We start from the raw sequence: 17,775 nt of genomic DNA, 5'->3' as shown, positions 1-17,775 counted from the left end.
GCCCCGGGGCGCCCAGGCCTCCGGGCTTGGGGCCGGTGCCTGGGGACGCGAGCCAAGGCCTCGGGCTGATTGTGATTGGGTAAGTCTTCCTCTGGGAGAGGGGTGGAATTTAGTTCTCTGTCGTGTCCTATTTTTGTGCAGTGTATGTAATTTTTTCCTGCCTGAAAAGCAGGAATCCGTGTGGTCTGTGTGTTCCTGAATCCATTCATGAAATCGGGCGTGCTGACATCATCTGGCCTCTCCAAGTGAAGTTGCTCACTTGCTCCCAGAAGCACTCACTACATCTGCGGTAACTTCAGTCCCCAGAGCCAAGGCTGGTCTTGGACTTGGCACCCAGAGTGCGGAGGAGCAGCTTCCTGCTGGTCACCCTTGCTGGAGTTGGCCACAGAGTCCAGAAGACCCCCTGGGTGTTAACCCCGGCAGAGGAGGTGCTCATTCTTGACAGTCCTTTCAAACGGAAGCACATCATTTTGAACGCTGTGACCGTGCTTACCATTTGAATTTCTCAGGCTGCGTGAAAGAGGTTTGTGGGCTATTAAGAAGCAACCTAAGAAAAGTACAATAGATAATTAAATTATATTTCTGACAGCTAGAATAGAGTGACTCATGGAGGTTAGGACTCAGCCTTCATTTTAACGCACAAATGAGTGCAACACAATTTGATGATTGCAGTTCAGTCCACCGTAAGTGAACCTAGGCCTCAAGCCCACATGAAGCAAAATTTTGTTGTCAGTAAAATGTAAGAAGTATAGAAAGAAACAAGCACAAAATTGTCACATGCCTGTGTATTAAGTAGTATAACAGTAATAGACATCCCACCACATTCAAGTTTTACAATACTTCTAGGATAGTTATGGCTTGGTATCTAGATGACCCCTAAAACTTTATGTGCTCACAGGTGTGGCTTTTTGGAGTTGCCCGGGTTTAGGGTGTACGATAGCTAAATTAGTGCACTGATTGTTTTAGCATAGTTCTGGGTGTGGATAATGGGAAAGTCCACCCTGGATGTGTGTGGCACCATCCAATAAACTTGTAACCTGGATGGGATAAAAAGGAAAGGAAGCCTCGCTGCTCACAGCTTTCTGCCTTACTTCCACGGACTGCTTCCTCTGCCACGCCTCTTTTCCATGATGCCTTGCCTTGGGGCCAGCTGACTATGGACTGAAACCTCCACATACTGTAAGCTGAAATAAATCTTTCCTCTTTTAAATTTGCATGTTGAGTATTTTTCTCTCAGCCACAAGAAAAGTAAGACAGGATGCATCCTGTAAGTTTGTACACTTTCTCGTACTGTTTAGAATATATAGAAGTTCATAGTTTATAGGGGATTAAAAATGTTCAACATTATTTACAGAATAATAGTTATGACAGAAAACTAAGGCCTGAAACAGTATTAAAAAGACATATTTAAAGGCTCTTGTTGTTATTCATAATGTTAGGAAGTAACTTGTAATTCCTAAAGAAAACTGCAGGTCAGTGGCCTGCATCCTGGTAGGAGCTCCATCTCTTATCTTCTTAATCACCTTGAGCAGACATTGAGTTATGAGATCAAGTTCTTTTATACCCAGTGTCTCTGTCACCTTTCTCATAGCTGTGACAAAATATTGGACACCCAAAATTAAAGGAGGAAAGGCTTATTCAGCTCAGTTTGTACAAGTTTCAGTTCATATTTGGCTGACTCCAAGGCGGTGTGGCATGGCAGAGGAGAAACAGTTCATGGCAAGCAGAAGGCAGCAAGCAGAAGGCAGCAAGCAACAAGCAACAGTCCTCTTTCTGTCACTTTTAAGTCTATCCAGGCATTCCCCTTTAGGGGGCAGCCTTAATCCTAGCACCACACCATGAATCAATCCCAGCATCACATCCTTAATCCCAGCAGCAAACACTCTAGATCCAGCCACCTCCAAAGAGCTCTACCTGTGATCACAAGAAACTCTGGGGAGACATCCAGACACAAGCCATAACACTGGGTCTCTTCTACATCGTTGATCAAATTTATAATATTATTACACTGAACTTTTCAAGAGATTTTACCAAAGGACATTAGACAGGGAAGAGCAAAGGAGAGAAAAACTGGTGAAACAGTGTGGAATTACACAGTGTTTAAAGAATCTGTTTCATGGAAATCTCTGTCATCCTTGCAAAACTTCCCACTTCTGTTGCCCTGTCTCCTACAATTCCCAGTGAGTAGGAAACAAATTAGCTCCCCATTCAAAAATATCTTTTAAATTTGTTTATTGAAAACAGCATATTGGCACACTTCAGATTAGTGAAATTTGATTTCAAATGACACCAAAAGCAGATGAGTTACAAGCAAGAGAAATAGTAGTGAGTGAACAGAGGCTATATTTAGTTATACAAGTCAATCCTGGGGTATATCAGCTATATGAATAACTATGATTTTCTTTCTCTATAAAAATTTTAAAACACTTCAGAAATATCCTGAATTTGGAGAATTTTTAATAGCTAGCTACAATGTAATCTTTTGTGATAAGTATGAATGCTGAGAGTACCTATAGAGCAATAATGTGATAACAATAATTGATTCTCTCCATAAAATATTGCTTAAGTGATAAACATTAAGGTGTCAAGATCATAAGGAAAAATGAAAATGCAAAAAGAGATCTATACAGCACAAAATGCTAGGGGAGGTACAAAGAAACAAGAATAGAATTTTTTCATATTGTAGCATGTGATAATAATAAGTGATAGATGGACCAATTGTGATTTGGATCTAAAATGTTCCCCCAGGTTTCCTGTTTGTACCTGGTGATTGGGTCATGGGGGTGCTATGCTTGTCAGTGGATTGGGAGTGGATCAGGAGTTGGGGCCTGCTTGGAAGTGGGTCCCTGTGAACATGGCCTAGATATTCTTATTCCTGTTCCTTCTTTTCTGCTTCCTGGCCACCAAAACAGTAGAGCGTCTTTTCCTCAGTCATGCCTCTTTGCTATCTAGTTCCTACCTTGGAGCTAGCTGAATATGAACTAAAACCTTGAGGCAAAATGAACTTCTCTTTCATGTTGTGTGTGTATTTTGTCTTAGCAAAAGGAAAGTGACTAAGACAACATTTTACATACTTGATCTACTTCATATCTCACAGTCATACCAATAAAGTCAGCAGGTTGGCAGTAAGGTAGTCATCCCTGCTCCCTTTCTGAGGTTTTGTTTTTATAGTTTCAGTTACTTGCATTCATGCATGGTACAAAAAATAATAAGTGGAAAACTTCTAAGTAGCAAAACTTTCTAACTATCTCACTCCATTCTGCTCAGGGCATGAGTTATGCCTTCAGTCAGCGTATCCAGGTGTATGTGCTACCCACTGGCAACTGCTCACTTACCTAATAACTGTCAGAGCTTTGCAGAGTTTATGTTCAAGTAACCCTTATTTTATTAATCATGATCCTAAAATACAAGAGTGCTTCTGTCAATTTTACTGTAATGTAATGCTGTAATCATTCTATTTGTTATTAATAATATCTTACTGTGAGTAATTTATAAACTATTGTAGGTGCATACAGTGTAAAGTAAAGGGAAAACAAAATATACAGAACTCAGTACTCTCTGCAGTTTCTGAAATGCATTGGGAATCCTAGAATATAACCTCCTGGAATACGGGGAGGACTCCAATATTGTTACTGTTTTGCACATGTGGCTTCTGAGTCTAGGAGAACTAACTGGGCCTAAACCTCAGCGGAGAGTAAATTTTAATCCACTATTTCAAATATACCATGAAGAAACAAATTGTAGTTATTTCATCATGCTGTTTTAAAATTATTTCTCAATAACATTAGCTATATTTGAGTATATACTTGCTGTTAAAAACTGATCTATTTGACGTAATTTTAGTTAATTTTTCTTTAATATTTTTTCCATTAAGTTTATTGGTACATTCAAGGCAAACAATACAGTTATGTTACCATTGGGATCTTGTACCTTTACATGATATATCTTGGTTCTTGTTTTGCACCATTACCCCTGCCCTCACTTTACCCCCTTCACTCTTCCCTATTTACAAAGTCTTTGTTTCCATTTTTTCACTTTTTCACATTTTTTCTTTTCCCTTATTTACTTTCGCCTCCCCTTCCCGCTTCCCCTGTAGCCATTTATTCTGTTTCACTCTCTCACTTATACCATTTGAACCTTATTTACACTTTTAGTTTTTCACACCAGAGAAATTATTCGGTATTTACTCAAGTGTGTCCTATTTATTTCCATCAAGAGTATAGCCTCAATGTGCATCATTTAACTATAAATGTTTCTAGTTTCTCATTCCTTATGGATGAGTAGTACTCCATTTTATATAAAAAACACGTCTTCTTTATCCAGTCTCCAGTTGATGGGCATTTGAGTTGTTTCCAAGTTTTAGCTATTATGAACTGCGTCACTATAAACATAGGTGCACATATATCACTGTGGCACGATTCTTTTAATTCTTTCAGAAAGACCCAGCAGAGGGATAGCTGGGTCAAATGGAACCTCTAATCCTAGTTCTTTAAGGTATTTCCATATTGATTTCCACAGTGGTTGCACGAGCCTGCACTCACACCAACAATGGAGAAGGTTTCCTTTCTTCCTACAGCCCCACCAGTTTTTGTTATTGGTTGATTTCTTGATAGCAAGCATACTTTCTGGGGTAAGGTGAAATCTCAGTATTGTTTTCCTCTGCATCTCTCAAAAGACCAGTGATGCTGAACATTTTTTCATATATTTATTTGCTGCTTTTACTTCTTTGTCTAAGAAATGTCTGTTCATTTCGGATGCCCATTTTTGAATTGGGTCTTGGTATTTGGGGAATCTGATTTTTTTAGTTCTTTTTTTTCATTGAGTTTTTTGGTACTTTTTAAGTATAAAGTACCGTTACAGTTGTCATTGGGATTTTGTACCTTTACATGACAACTTAGTTCTCATTTTTTCCCCATACCCCTGCCCTCCCTTTACCCCCTTCACCCTCCCCTATTTACAGTCTTTGTTTCCATTTTTTCACATTTTTTTCTTTTCCCTTATTTCCTTTCCCCTACCCTTACCACTTCCCCTATACCTTTGGCCCTTTTCTTTCTATTTCATAGTGTCAGTTATACAATTTGGATCTTCTTTACACTTTTAGTTTTTCACACAAGAGAAACTATTTGGTATTTACATGTGTTGAGTTCTCTATATATTCTAGATAGTAGTCCTTTGTCTGAGGAGAAGCTGGTAAAAATTTTTTCCTACATTGTAGATTGTGTCTTAGCTCTCTTGGTGATTTCACTTGCACGGCAAAAACTTTTTAATACAATGAGATCCTAATTGTTGATTCTTTGTGCAAATTTTGCTGCTGAGGATTTGTTCAAAAGTCTTCTCCTATGCTAATATCTAGGAGAATTCTACCTAATTTACTTTCCAGTAAGTTTAGTGTTTCTGTTTTGAAATCTTTGTTTGTTTGTTTGTTTGTTTGTGTGTGTTTGTTTTTGGTACCGGGCTATGAACTCGGGTCCTTGTGCTTGCAAGGCAGGCCACCGAACAGCTGAGCTAAATCCCTGGCCCTTGAAATCTTTAATTCTCTTGGATTTTAGTTTAGTGTGTAGTGCATTATGGATCTAATTTTAATCTTTGGCAAATTGAAAGCCAGTTTTTCCAACACCATTTATTAAAGAGGTTATCTTTCCACCAGTGAGGATGGCTGGCTCCTTTGTTTTCAGAGTAGGTATTGATGATCCTCTGGATTTGTGCTGGATCTGTTGTGACTTCACCTTTTTCTTTCCTAGTTGCATGAATTTGAGCTTTTTCTTTCCTTTTTAAAATAAAGTTGGCTAAGGGTTTATTGATTTTATTTATTCTTTTGAAAAACCAACTCTTTGATTCATTGATTTTTTTTGTATAGTTCTCTTAGTCTCCACTACATTAATTTCTGCTCTGATTTTTATACTTTCTTCCCTTGTACGAGCTTTCAATTTGTCTTGCTCTTCTTTTTTAGAAGCTTAAGGTAAAGCCTTAGGTTGTTTATTTGAGCTTGCTCTGTTTTCCTAGTATGGCCATTTACTGCTATGAATTTCCCTCATAGAACTGCTTTCATTGTGTCCCACAGATTCCTGTATGTTGTATTGGCATTACAATTTAATTGTAGAACCTGTCTAATTTCTTCTTTAATTTCCTCTGTGACCCAATGATTGTACATTATGGTGTTATTTTTATTTCCACGTGTTTGTGAAGTTCTTGTGGTTTCTTAGGCTGTTGATCTCCAGTTTAATTGAACTATGGTCTGATAATATACAGGGGATGACATCAGTTCCTTTGCATTTACTTAAGCATGTTCTATGAGCCAGCATGTGATCTATTTTGGAGAATGACCTGTGTGCAGCTGAAAAGAATGTGTATTCTGATTTTGAGGGGTGGAACTCTCTGTAGACATCTACTAAGTCCATTTGTTCTAAGACTTGGTTCAGTTCTGTTATTTTGTTGTTGATTTTTTTTTTTGTCTAGATGATCTCTCTATTTCTGTCAGTGGAGTATTGAGGTTCCCCTACTACAATTGCATTAGTGCTGATTTCGTTTTTCATATACATTAATATTTGTTTTGTATCATTGGGGGCATAAGTACTTGGTGCATATATATTTATGATTGTCATTTCTTCCTCTTGTCCCCTTTACAAGGGTGGAGTGGTCTTCTTTGTCTCTCTTACTTAATTTTGGTTTGAAATCTATTCTGTCTGCAAATAAGATATCTATCCCCACTTTTTTCCTGGGCTTCTGTAGCATGGAGAACTGTTTTCCATCCTTTTACTTTCCATCTGTGAATTTCTTTGTGAATCAAGTGGGTTTTTTGTATACAACATATTGTTCAATTTTACTCCTTAATTCATTCTGCCAGCCTGTTTCTTTTGATTGGTGAATTGAGGCCATTAACATTGATGGTTATAACTGCTATGTATTAACTTTTCATTGTCATGTTTTTTCACTGTTGTTGGTTCTTTTGTTTTTTATTTTTCCCTCTCTCCGTACAATTTCTTGCCTTGCCTGGTATATTTGCTCTGTTGGCCCTTATGGAGTTGTAGTCTTCATTTTCTTTTTCCACGATATTGTTTAGAAGTGTTTGGAGTGCCAGTGTGGTGTTCATAAAATTTCTTGGATGTTCTTTGTCATGGAAGCATCATATTTCTGCATCAATTTTGAAAGATGTTTTTGCAGGATACATCAGTCTAGGTTGGAGGTTGTTTTCTTTTAGGACTTGAAATACCTCACTCCAGGCTCTCCTTAACTTGAGGGTTTGTGGTGAAAAGTCTGCTGTGATTCTGATGGGTTTTCCTTTGCATGTGATTCATTTCTTTTCTCTAATTGCTTGTGTGTAATATTTTGTTTTTCTGTTGGGTTTCCAGAATCTTGATTATTATATGTCTAGGTGTAGATTTTTTTTTTAATTATTGATCATGGATGGTTGGAGTCCTATGTGTCTCACTTATCTGTATTTCAAATTCTTCCTCTCTGTTTGGGAAATTTTCTGTCATTAATTCTATGAACTGTTTTTTTGTGTCACTTGAACTTTGTCCTGCTACTTCATGGATTCCTACAAGTCTTATGTTATTCTTCTTTGCATCATCTAAGAATTGTTGGGTTGATTTCTCATGGTCTCTTACTGTTTTTAAGAGATCTCTCCTTTCATGTTCACTGACCACTGTCCTATCTTCTATATCTGAAATTCTGTTTTCACATTCATTCATCCTTCTGTGAATGCTTTGTATGGAGTTTTTGATGCCTGGATATCTGTTTGAATTTGTTTTGTGGATTCCATTTCTTTCCTAAGATGGGCATTCAAGGTTTCCATTTCTTTCCTATGCTAGGGATTCATGGTTTACATCAGGGTCCTGAGCTCATCTATTTTTTTTTTAATCCACTTCATTTCTAGAGTCTGTAATCATGCCTTTCATTCTTCTCACTATCTCTATGGTAACCTGGGAAATTATTTCTGTTTTGAATTTCTCTAGAGCCTCATTTATCTGTTTTGTTTTGTTTTTTTTAACTTCCTGTGTTCTTGGTTCAGGGTATCCAGATGGTTGACTGTCAGACTTTTCCACCTCATTTCCCCCAGAATTTACCTTTGGTGAGGTGGAAGTCTGTGTTTGTTTAAATGCCTTCTCATTTCTGTTTTTGTCATTGGTCCTGTCCTTGGTTTAATTCCTGGGTTAATACTTCAATCTTCCAGATATATCTGGTCTTTAGGTTTTGAGTCTCTAATGTCTCTGAGGCATTTTCATTATCTCATTTTCATTATACCAAGGAGGACAACAATTATGGTGGTGTGATGTTCCTTTATCACAGATTTTCTTCACTTCTCCAGTGGGCTTCAGTTTTCATCTAGGAGCCTCAGAGAGGCCCTCTTTCTCTTGTTTGTTGGGGGGGGCATGAACACCGCTGTGTGGGCTCCTCTGGCCCTGAAATGAAGGAGAGGGCCTACCAGAGGTTTGCGAACAGCTGCCGGTCTGCTCTGGAGCACTGGGTCGAAGGCTTGTTTGATATTTTGTTATGCTTCCCTAAAAAGTTATTGAGTCCCAGTGTGTAAATTATAAATAGGTAATGGTTTGTAAACGTCTGAATAGGGCTAAAAGTAAAGCAGATTAATACCATGAAAGCTCTCTTTTATTCATTTCTCTGTTATATTTAACACTTTTATCCTCAGAATTATTTGATTATATGAAGACATATAAGTAGTAAGGACAGGGAAATGATCACATAATTCTATTAATCTCTGTTTCACAAAACCTATCTTTGGAAGACAGAGGGTCTTGACTATGATCTGTTTATAGTCTTAATTTGTTTTCAAAATTTTCTTTATTGTAGAGTACAAAGACACATAAATAAGTGCAGGAATTGCCCCAGTTATATTTAAAAATACTGTATAAATGTTGATAATTAGGTATCATTTTGCTTATTTATTTATTTATTTATTTATTTATTATGAGGTTAGGGATAGAAGTAAGGAACTTGTACATGCTAAGTAAGTGCTGTACCACTGAGCTACATCCTCTGCCCCCAAATTAGGTACTATTTTAATATTTTTTAAAAAAAACTTTTTCTTTTTAATGCAAACTAGAATGGTGTTCTTGTTGGAAATATTGAAAGTTCAAAATTTTTTTCTAATTCACTACCATACCTTACCCTAACATAGATTTTATTTTCATGGGAAAATAGGATTTCTACTAAAAGAATAAAAGTGGTATACTATTAACATTAGCAAGATATTTTGACTAGAGGGAAGTAAATATTTTAAGAGGTTCATTGAAGGAGCATTTTAATGATTAACTTCAACTGTGCTACGGAGTTAAGTTTATAGTTTATTTAACATTTATATGTTTCTTCTGTTTCAGTTCTCCATTCAATTTTAACACATTCCAAGTTCCTAAAACCCAGAATACATACCCAAAACAGTGCTTCAGTAAATTGAGCTAGATGTTTATATAGCTTCTTAGTAGTCCAAAATAATTGGACATATTTCAAAATGCAGGATTAATGATTTGCTACCGGAGCACTGGTTGAGTTTTATGAGGGTAAGGGACCTGGTCACAGGAAGCTGAAATCCAGCCTGTGTTTCACCGGTCAAGGCTTATGGTTTGGAGGAAGTCTGTCTGGAATACTGTCAACTGTTTGGGACAGCATTTACTTCCCTGGCTGAGTCACTAAAAGTTGTTGCTAGTTTTTGCAAAGTTGATGCATTCAAGTTATTAGAAAATTGATTCTATGAAAAATTAAGATGTCAATGTTCGGGGTCCCAATTTCTTGATGCATGTGTGTGTATGCATGCACATTAGGAGGGTGCTGCAGGAGAGGGGCAACTTTATAGTAAGAAAACATGTTTTAGTGAATAAAACTGCATCATTACATTAAGGAGACTTTTCATGTTTTATTTTATTTTGTAGACGAGGACTGTCAGAAGGACGTAGAAAGCCCAGTTTTGCTGTGAAGAACAAAGATCCTTTACCTAAATATTTTACAAAAAACGTGCAGAAAGCCATTGATAAATATACCAGGTAAAAATTAACTTATTACATGCTGCTGACCAAAAGAATGCCCATAATAAATGTGGGAACCAACATCAATGAATAGCCACATGAATTTATACAAGCAAAGTGTAGCGGGGTGTGGTGGCACACATCTGTAATCCCAGCACTCAGTAGACTAAGGCAGGAGGATTGCCTCAAGTTTGAGGCCAGCTTAGGCTACATAGTGAATTCATGGCCAACATGGACTGCATAGTGAGACCCTGTCTCAAAAAAAGTGGCAATGATACATTGCAAAAATATTTTGAAATTAGTGCACTGTAAAATTAACAAATGTATTTAAGGAAGTAGTTCCAGTGAAGCCAAGCCACTTGCTTGATGTACAGTATAATCTCTTCCCAATACTGTGCATGTTATTTACATTGTTTGTATTCATTCCTACAGTGAATCCCCATCATCATTCTCATCCAGTGGAAGCTGCACACCCACCGAAGCCCACAATTTTTGGGCTGGGTCCTCAACACAGAGTTCGACCACTGGCTTGTCCACAGAGAGGAGCTCCATTTGCTCTTGGAGGGACGATGTATGTTTCAGAATATTTTGGATAAATCTGTTATTACAAATTGATAATGAAGAATTACTTTCTTATGTTCAGGAAAACGTCATTGTTTATTTTATAAACATTATCACTTATATATATGAGTATTTAGCTGCAAGTCTGGCTTTGCTACACACTATGCTGTCTCCATGGTCTCTTGCCTCCTTGTCCCTTCCAGTGTCCCTGAGCATTCTGAGATATAGTTTTGGAGAAGCCCATCTGGTTATAGAAGTGCCTCCATTAAGACATCTTGGGTTCCAGTTTTTCTCCTTGCTGTGGCGTGCTTTTCTGTCAGTCTACTTCCTCATGTGGTTGGACAGCAGTGATTCCTAATGGAGCGAGCAGCGAGAGGGCAGTGGGAGGGGTCTGGAAAGCAGGCTGCTCAGAATCACTCAGATGACTTGAAAGGATGTGTGACTCCTTTGATTATGATCCCACCCTCATGCCTGTTCACTGCCATGCCCTCTCACACCCTTTCCTCTCATGTCCATGCCCCTGTTGAGAACCATTCCTTCATCTTGTCCAAATCTAGAATTCTTTCAGCCCAAATTTTCATGGGATTGTCAAGGGAGACTCATGACTTCCATTTATCAAATTTAAATTATTCTAGGCATGAAATTTCCTTTTCATCTTAATTGAAAATTTTAAATTACTCTTTGACAGGAAATATTTGCAAAAGCAACAAAATGCAACACAGAAGAGTAAAAGTGAGCCTCCTCAATGCACCAGCCACTTAGTTATCTTTTAAGAGACAAGTATTATTGGTTTTCTCCTTATTGCACTTAAAAGAATTAATACAGCCGGGAATTTAGCTCAGTAGTTCCGCCGCCTGCCTTGCAAGCGCAAGGTCCTGAGTTAGATCCTGAGTTAGAAAAAAAGAAAGAAATAATTAATACAACTCCCCTGTAATGTGGGAATTTATTTTATTATAAATTTGAGAGAGACAGTAACTAACACAAAATAATGTAATGAATAAAGATGCATTAAAATCAACCTGAACCATTTTGGATCAACTATGTCCAACTGGCTATGCACTGTGATGCTTTGAGCTGTGGATTAGAGTTTGGATTCACTTAGTCCTAGAAGAAAACACAGCCTGGAGCCTATGGTGCAGGGTTATTTCTCCTATGATAGCATTGCCCAAATCAGACAGAAAAAAAAATTCTCTTGTCTTACTCTAATAACTAAGGATTTTTTAAAAGCCTTTCTCCTTTATAGATTGTAAGGTTAGTGGTTCTTTCTACAAAAGTAATTTCTTTTTTCCATTGTACCATCAGAAGAAAAAAGAGCTTGTATTTCTCACATGGGCTGAGAACACTAAGAATAACTATGACAGACTTGTCTGTATGTACATGGGTGATTTGAGTGTGTGTGGGTATGTAAGTTTGTGTAAGTTTTAGCATCCATATTCATGTCTAAGTCAACAGGTGTACCCTTCTCTATATCTTTGTGTCTGTTATGTGTGGTCCATACAGTGAATATGTCCATTTAAATAAAAACACTATTACACTCAAAGGAGCATTGCCATCAGTGCTCTTCCTTTGAACGTATTTGTCCCTTCATTCTTGCCATTTTCTGAAGGAATTCTGGAAGTCCTCTTTCATAAGTGTCTTTAGTTATGCTGTTGTCTTAAATCGATTAAAAATACTTATTTGTAATGGTAATTTTGACTTTGGGAAAAGAGCAAGAAGTTGGATGGTCCCAGATCTGGTGAATAAGGTGGATAAAGACACACCATAATGTTTTTCTTTGACAGAAATGTGCTGTATTTTTTCATCATACATCATATGTAAAATCTGAAATACATAATTTATGTGGTAGAAATCATCTCTGTTTTTCAGTAAAGGAACCAAAAGTGGAGATGTAACGGTCAAAATGAGATATTATTGATGAAAAAAGTAAGAATGGCAGCACTCTATGTCTGTGAAGGTAGAAATCTACATTATTGTCATGATATTGTATTTCGCCTTACATAATGAGTTGTTTTAAATACCTAAATGTTATTAGGTGTGAAACCCACATTTGTATGACTTTTCCTGTCCTTACTAACTGTGCCTTTCTGCTTCAGGAATATGACAAAGCCAATGCTCAGAAAGTACAACAATTATTTTGGGAGGTGGAGGAAATGTTATTTGAAGGAAAAGTAGGTGCTCAGTCGCAGAACCTACTGGATGAATGCAGTGAGTGGGCCAGCAGATCCCTCCATCTAAGGTAGAGATATCCTCTGAAGACATTTTCCATAGTGGATTTTTGTAGAAAAGCTTCTGACTGATGAACATTTTGACTGACAGCATTTGCCCAGTCAAAATAGGCACCCAGAACAGTCATCTACTGACAAGTCCCAGGCATCACGATGATCCCCCCAGGAAATATACAGAAGACATGACATGAATCAAGTGACCTTTAATTTGTGAGAAGCAAATCTAGCTTTTGCTTATAAAGACATTGCATTCATACGTAACAAATGTAAGAATAGTCAAAGGGATCTTTCACCTTCGGTATACTGTATACAGTACTCAATATACTGTACATGAGTGATAAGCATCTGTCCTTACTGAAAACAACAGGAGGTCGGCTCAGGAGGGAAGATTCATTATTCTCTGAGAAAGTGGATAGAGGAAGCTTTCCATCTCATCATTTATGATGTAGGGAGGGTCGCTATGTAAGTGGGCTTCAATTTTTCTGGTTAGCTTGACTAGATAACTTACAAAAATCATAAGTGAGTATTGTTTTCTTTCCAATCCTTCATAAGGCCTAAAAGAGTATAATATGCCCTACTAGATAGTAATTGGTAGATGTGTACTTTTTGGGGAATGATGCACTTACCAAAAAGTCAGGAGCTCAAACTTCATTTTATCACTGTTATCTTACATAGTTAAGATTAAAACAAGGGCAGGTAGAAAAACAAAGGTACAAGGTGCATATTTTGCCAGATATATTAGTTAGTGTTTATAGCATTTCTCTGTGTCTATCTTTGCCTTAGACACCTGAGTCTGACCTAGATTATCCCTAACCGTCTCACAAATTCTGCAAGGTAACTGTGATTCTGTTCTGCATCTGAAAAACAAACAAGCAAATGAAATCAGTGACTGAGAGTCAGTGGGGGAACTTTACCTCACACTCTTACATAGTCCGTGGTCAGAAGAAACTGTCCTTCTTCAGACAGCTGGCTTTTTCTCCAACACCACAATGCTTCTTATGGGCCAGTACATCCTACCTTGTGACATGTCCATGTCTTTAAAATCGTTACTGTAACCTATTATTTACTTATTCGGTGTGGTGCTGGAGATTGCAGCCAGGGGCTTCGCACTGAGTTACTTCCCAGTGCTCTCCATCTTTTGACTGATTGGTGGATTGATGGATTGATGGATTGAGATAGGGTCTGGCTATGTCGTTAAATTATTCAGACTGGGCTCTCAACTTGCAATCCTCCCGCCTGGGTCTCCCACACTGTTAGGCTTACAGGTGTACACCAGCACGTTCAGCTTATACCCTACTTTAAAGGTCACAAAACATTTTTCCCTTGTATGATCAAAGGTGTTAGTAGCTTCTTAGGTTCTTTTTTTCCCTTGCAGAGTGTTAGGAAGACAGCTCATCCTGCCAACTGATGAAGGCTTCCGACACTTCCAGGGCAGCCTGCCAAGTTCTGCCGGCCGCAAACCCTTACCCACTGCCCCTGAACCCAGCAGCAATATTAGAGAGTAGGTTCACTTATGTTACTTCCAAAAACTATTTGTAACTGTATTTTAGTCATGTTTTTCATGTTTATCTTACTCATGATCCTTAGGTCCACCAAGTCTGTGGATTTAGAGTTTAGTGAATGACAGGTAGAGAGAATGATTTTTGCAAGATGTCTCTGATCCCAAACTGGTGATGAGTGTATGTATACATGTGTGTGTGGGTAAGGAAAGCATGTGTGGAGCACACACACATAGTTCCAGAGGCACTGGAAAGGTGGAATCAAACACAGACTCATTATGGCAGATCCTAAGCTTCGAGGCAGTGGAAACAGAAGGAATAAAACACTAGTCCGTTTTCTTTTGCTTGCTAACAGACCTTGTTAAATCTCTTTATGCCACTCACACACACTTTCTGTGTCTTCACATCACTTTGTTATAGCACAGAGGACACAGGCACAAAGAGTACCTTAATGTTTTAAGCAGCCCTTAAATTTTTTGTAATATCTGTGTTAAAATGATTTGAAGTCTGTGGGTTTTGTCAAATGTAATGTTTAATGCAATTTTTAAATATAAAATTTTGCACTCTGTGGATAATTTAAGGCACTGTCTTGATCATTCAAGCGTTACATTCTTGTGTCCTACAAACTTCCCTGCAGAATGTGGTTTTTCCTCCACAGGCTGTGCGTTTCCGGCTCTCGGATCATGCCTGCAGCCCTGGAAGCCTCTGCCCTGCCAGGCCCTGGTGGCGTAGGGCTTGCTAGCCTAGTGGCATGCTCATCCCTGGAAGAAGAAGTCTATGGCGTGGATGGGAAGATTGAAGAGTATTTTGCATTTGATAGAAAAGAGGAGTAAATAGAGTTTTATTTGGCATTGACTCCATAGTATAATGTTAATTTATTTGGCATTTACTTTTATTACAGGCTTGTTAGGGTTCAGATCTAGAATGTCCCCTAAAAGACTCATGTGTTCAGAAGTTGGGCTTTTGGAAGGTGATTTGAATCACACAGGCACTGATACTCATTAGGGGATTGATCCACTGAAGTGTCTAGAACTGAATGTTCTTTTAGAAGGCTGGGTCTGGTCAGAAGACGGGGGACCTGGAAGAGTATATTCTTGTTTCTGGCTCCTCCCTTTGTTCTCTGTTTTCTGACTGCCGTGGGTTGAGTTGAGCATCTTTTCCTTTCCCATTCCTCTCTGCCACCTCATTTCTGCCTTGGAGCCAGCCAACCAGAGACTGGACCCATGAATCAAAATTAAACTCTTCTCCTTTGAGTGTCATTTGTTGTGTCCAATGATAGGAAAATGACTAAGATAATGCTCACTTAATGTTTCTTGAATTTTTTACCTATTCAGAAGATTTCTATTATTTTAACAGTAATGTGCACCACCCCGCTGTAGTTTTTCAGTTCCTAGCAGTAAGTGTAGGTACGAAAGCAGTGAGTCCATTTCTTCTGGACATGGAGCCTATGACGGAAAAGCCAGAGCAGTGTCCTGAGTGCTAGTGAAGCTTGGTAAGGCTGCTGGCCCACCTAGTGCTCTGGGGGCTCCAGGATCCCTGTGTGGCAGGGGAAAAAGAATGAGGAACTTCTGTGCCAAATGTGCACATTTTGTTTTTACATGAGCTGAAAATGTTGTAGGATAAAAATTTGTTTTGTGATCGAAAATTGTTAAAGAAATAACCAGTTACTAAAATAAGTCAACAAGTTTAAGAAGATTGAACTTCTATCAAGCTTCTTTTCTTGGAAAGCCAGAAATCAGTAACAGGGAAGAAATCTAGAAAATTCATCAACATGTAGAAATTAAACAACATATTCCTGAAGAACTGGTGGGTCAAAGAAGAAATCAAAAGGAAAACAAAAATATATCTTAAGACAAATGCTAATGGAAATACAGCATACTAAGACTAGTGGGATACAATAAAAGCTGTTCTAAGAGAGAAGTTTATAGCAATAAACACCTTCAATTGAAAAAAGAAAGTTCAAATAAACTAACTTTGCATCTCTGAAGGAACAAGAAAAAGAATAAATTAAACCCACAGTTAAGAAAAGAAGTAACAAAGACTGGAACAGACATAAATGAAATAAAGAGTAGGGAAAAAATAGAACAAATTGCTTGATTTACTTTTTCCTTGACTTTATTGAGATATAATTGACAAATAAAAATTGTCTATATTAAAAATAACCATGTGCTGCTTAAAAAGGAATGCTACATTTATCAACATTTGGGAATATATACATGTGCATTCATTACCGATAGATGATGAATAGGTGATAGAGTGTAACTTTAACCTGGTTCCTGCAGTAATTACAATGGACTTTTATTCTTAGTGGTGATGAACATCTTGAACAAACGTCAGTTCGCTGTGGCAGGAAGTGGCACAGACACAGACTTCCGCCCATCTCCCCTCATGACTGTATCAAAGAAACTGTGGCAGCAGAAGTATTTGATCATGTCTGGACAAGTGTGGTGGAAATATTGGAAGAACTAATTAGAAAGAGCTGGGAAACGACACTCACAGGTACTTCTTTGGTCTACTGAACAGAAAAAAAAGAAGCCTCTTCCCTTCAGCTCTGTGCTGTCAACCTCAACCGGGCCACGTCTTGTTCGTGTCTAAGATGAGAAGAACAGTGGGCTGACTGCCTATATTCTTAGATGATCTTTAATCACTTCAAAAGGGTGTTATTGTTTTGGGGGTGTCACAAAAATGATACAAAGATACTTTGCCGAGATCACGGAAACACATTTTGGTCTAAAAACACTTTGCCAAGCTACTCTTTAATCGTGAGATTTAAAAAAAAATTTCATGACATTGTTCATAAATTAAAATGTAAACAGCTAATTTAGTTAACACATCTTCATTTCACCTTATGAAATGTTCTCTAATTTACTTAAAGTTGAGAGGAAAAAAATAATAGAAATATTGGTAGTACACCTTAATAATTAGTCTTAGGTTATTCATTGATACAGTAAGGGGCAATAATTATGTTCATTTTAATGTCATCTTTTTTCCAGCCAGAGAGATTAGTTGTACTTTTTTACTAAAACTCTGAGAATCTTTATTGCTTACCGTATAATCTCAGGTACATACCAGTGCAGTGTAATTACATTAGCCAGTTGCTCCTCAGGGCTCTCTGCTCTCTACTGCAATGTTTTGTATCAACGGCTGTAACATAAATTTATGGTAATTTAGGAACAAGTATTATTTGCATAATTTGGTGTTGCTTATAATACTGAGTTTTCCATTGACGTAGAAGTGAAAAACAAGAAAGAAAAATTGAAAACAGCTGAAACTAGATCTCCACATGTGTTCGTGTCCCGTATCAGCGCAGATGTGTCAAGTGTCCCCCCGTCCAGAAGTTCTGAAACTCGCTGTGTGTCTCTGGCTTCACAACTGAATCCACCTCAGGTAGATGCATTTACTTCCTGTCTCTTTTAGTCCTTTAATCTTCATATCTGTTACCTTACTTTATCAAGAGTGTTGTTCTACTCAATTCTGTGATCAAGGTAATTTGAATATCTGTCAATAAAATTA

At 37.8% G+C, this 17,775-nt stretch overlaps 1 protein-coding gene across 2 annotated transcripts in view; it reads left to right on the top strand.

The window, feature by feature from the left end:
• Window positions 1-17,775, top strand: part of Fam149a (family with sequence similarity 149 member A) — a 48,425-nt gene that overhangs the window by 22,004 nt on the left and 8,646 nt on the right. For both annotated transcript variants that reach the window (XM_010619777.3, XM_010619778.3), the window contains exons 2-8: window positions 9,885-9,995; window positions 10,410-10,548; window positions 12,632-12,774; window positions 14,139-14,264; window positions 14,921-15,091; window positions 16,571-16,761; window positions 17,495-17,649. In XM_010619777.3, the coding sequence (XP_010618079.1) occupies window positions 9,885-9,995; window positions 10,410-10,548; window positions 12,632-12,774; window positions 14,139-14,264; window positions 14,921-15,091; window positions 16,571-16,761; window positions 17,495-17,649 (1,036 nt within the window). The remainder of the gene's footprint in view (window positions 1-9,884; window positions 9,996-10,409; window positions 10,549-12,631; window positions 12,775-14,138; window positions 14,265-14,920; window positions 15,092-16,570; window positions 16,762-17,494; window positions 17,650-17,775) is intronic.

This window comes from Fukomys damarensis, unplaced genomic scaffold (assembly GCF_012274545.1).
Source record: "Fukomys damarensis isolate Sample0158 unplaced genomic scaffold, DMR_v1.0_HiC HiC_scaffold_18, whole genome shotgun sequence".
Classification (NCBI taxonomy): domain Eukaryota; kingdom Metazoa; phylum Chordata; class Mammalia; order Rodentia; family Bathyergidae; genus Fukomys; species Fukomys damarensis.
The sequence above is the reverse complement of the archived record's forward strand: the minus strand, read 5'-3'. Positions and strand labels throughout refer to the sequence as shown.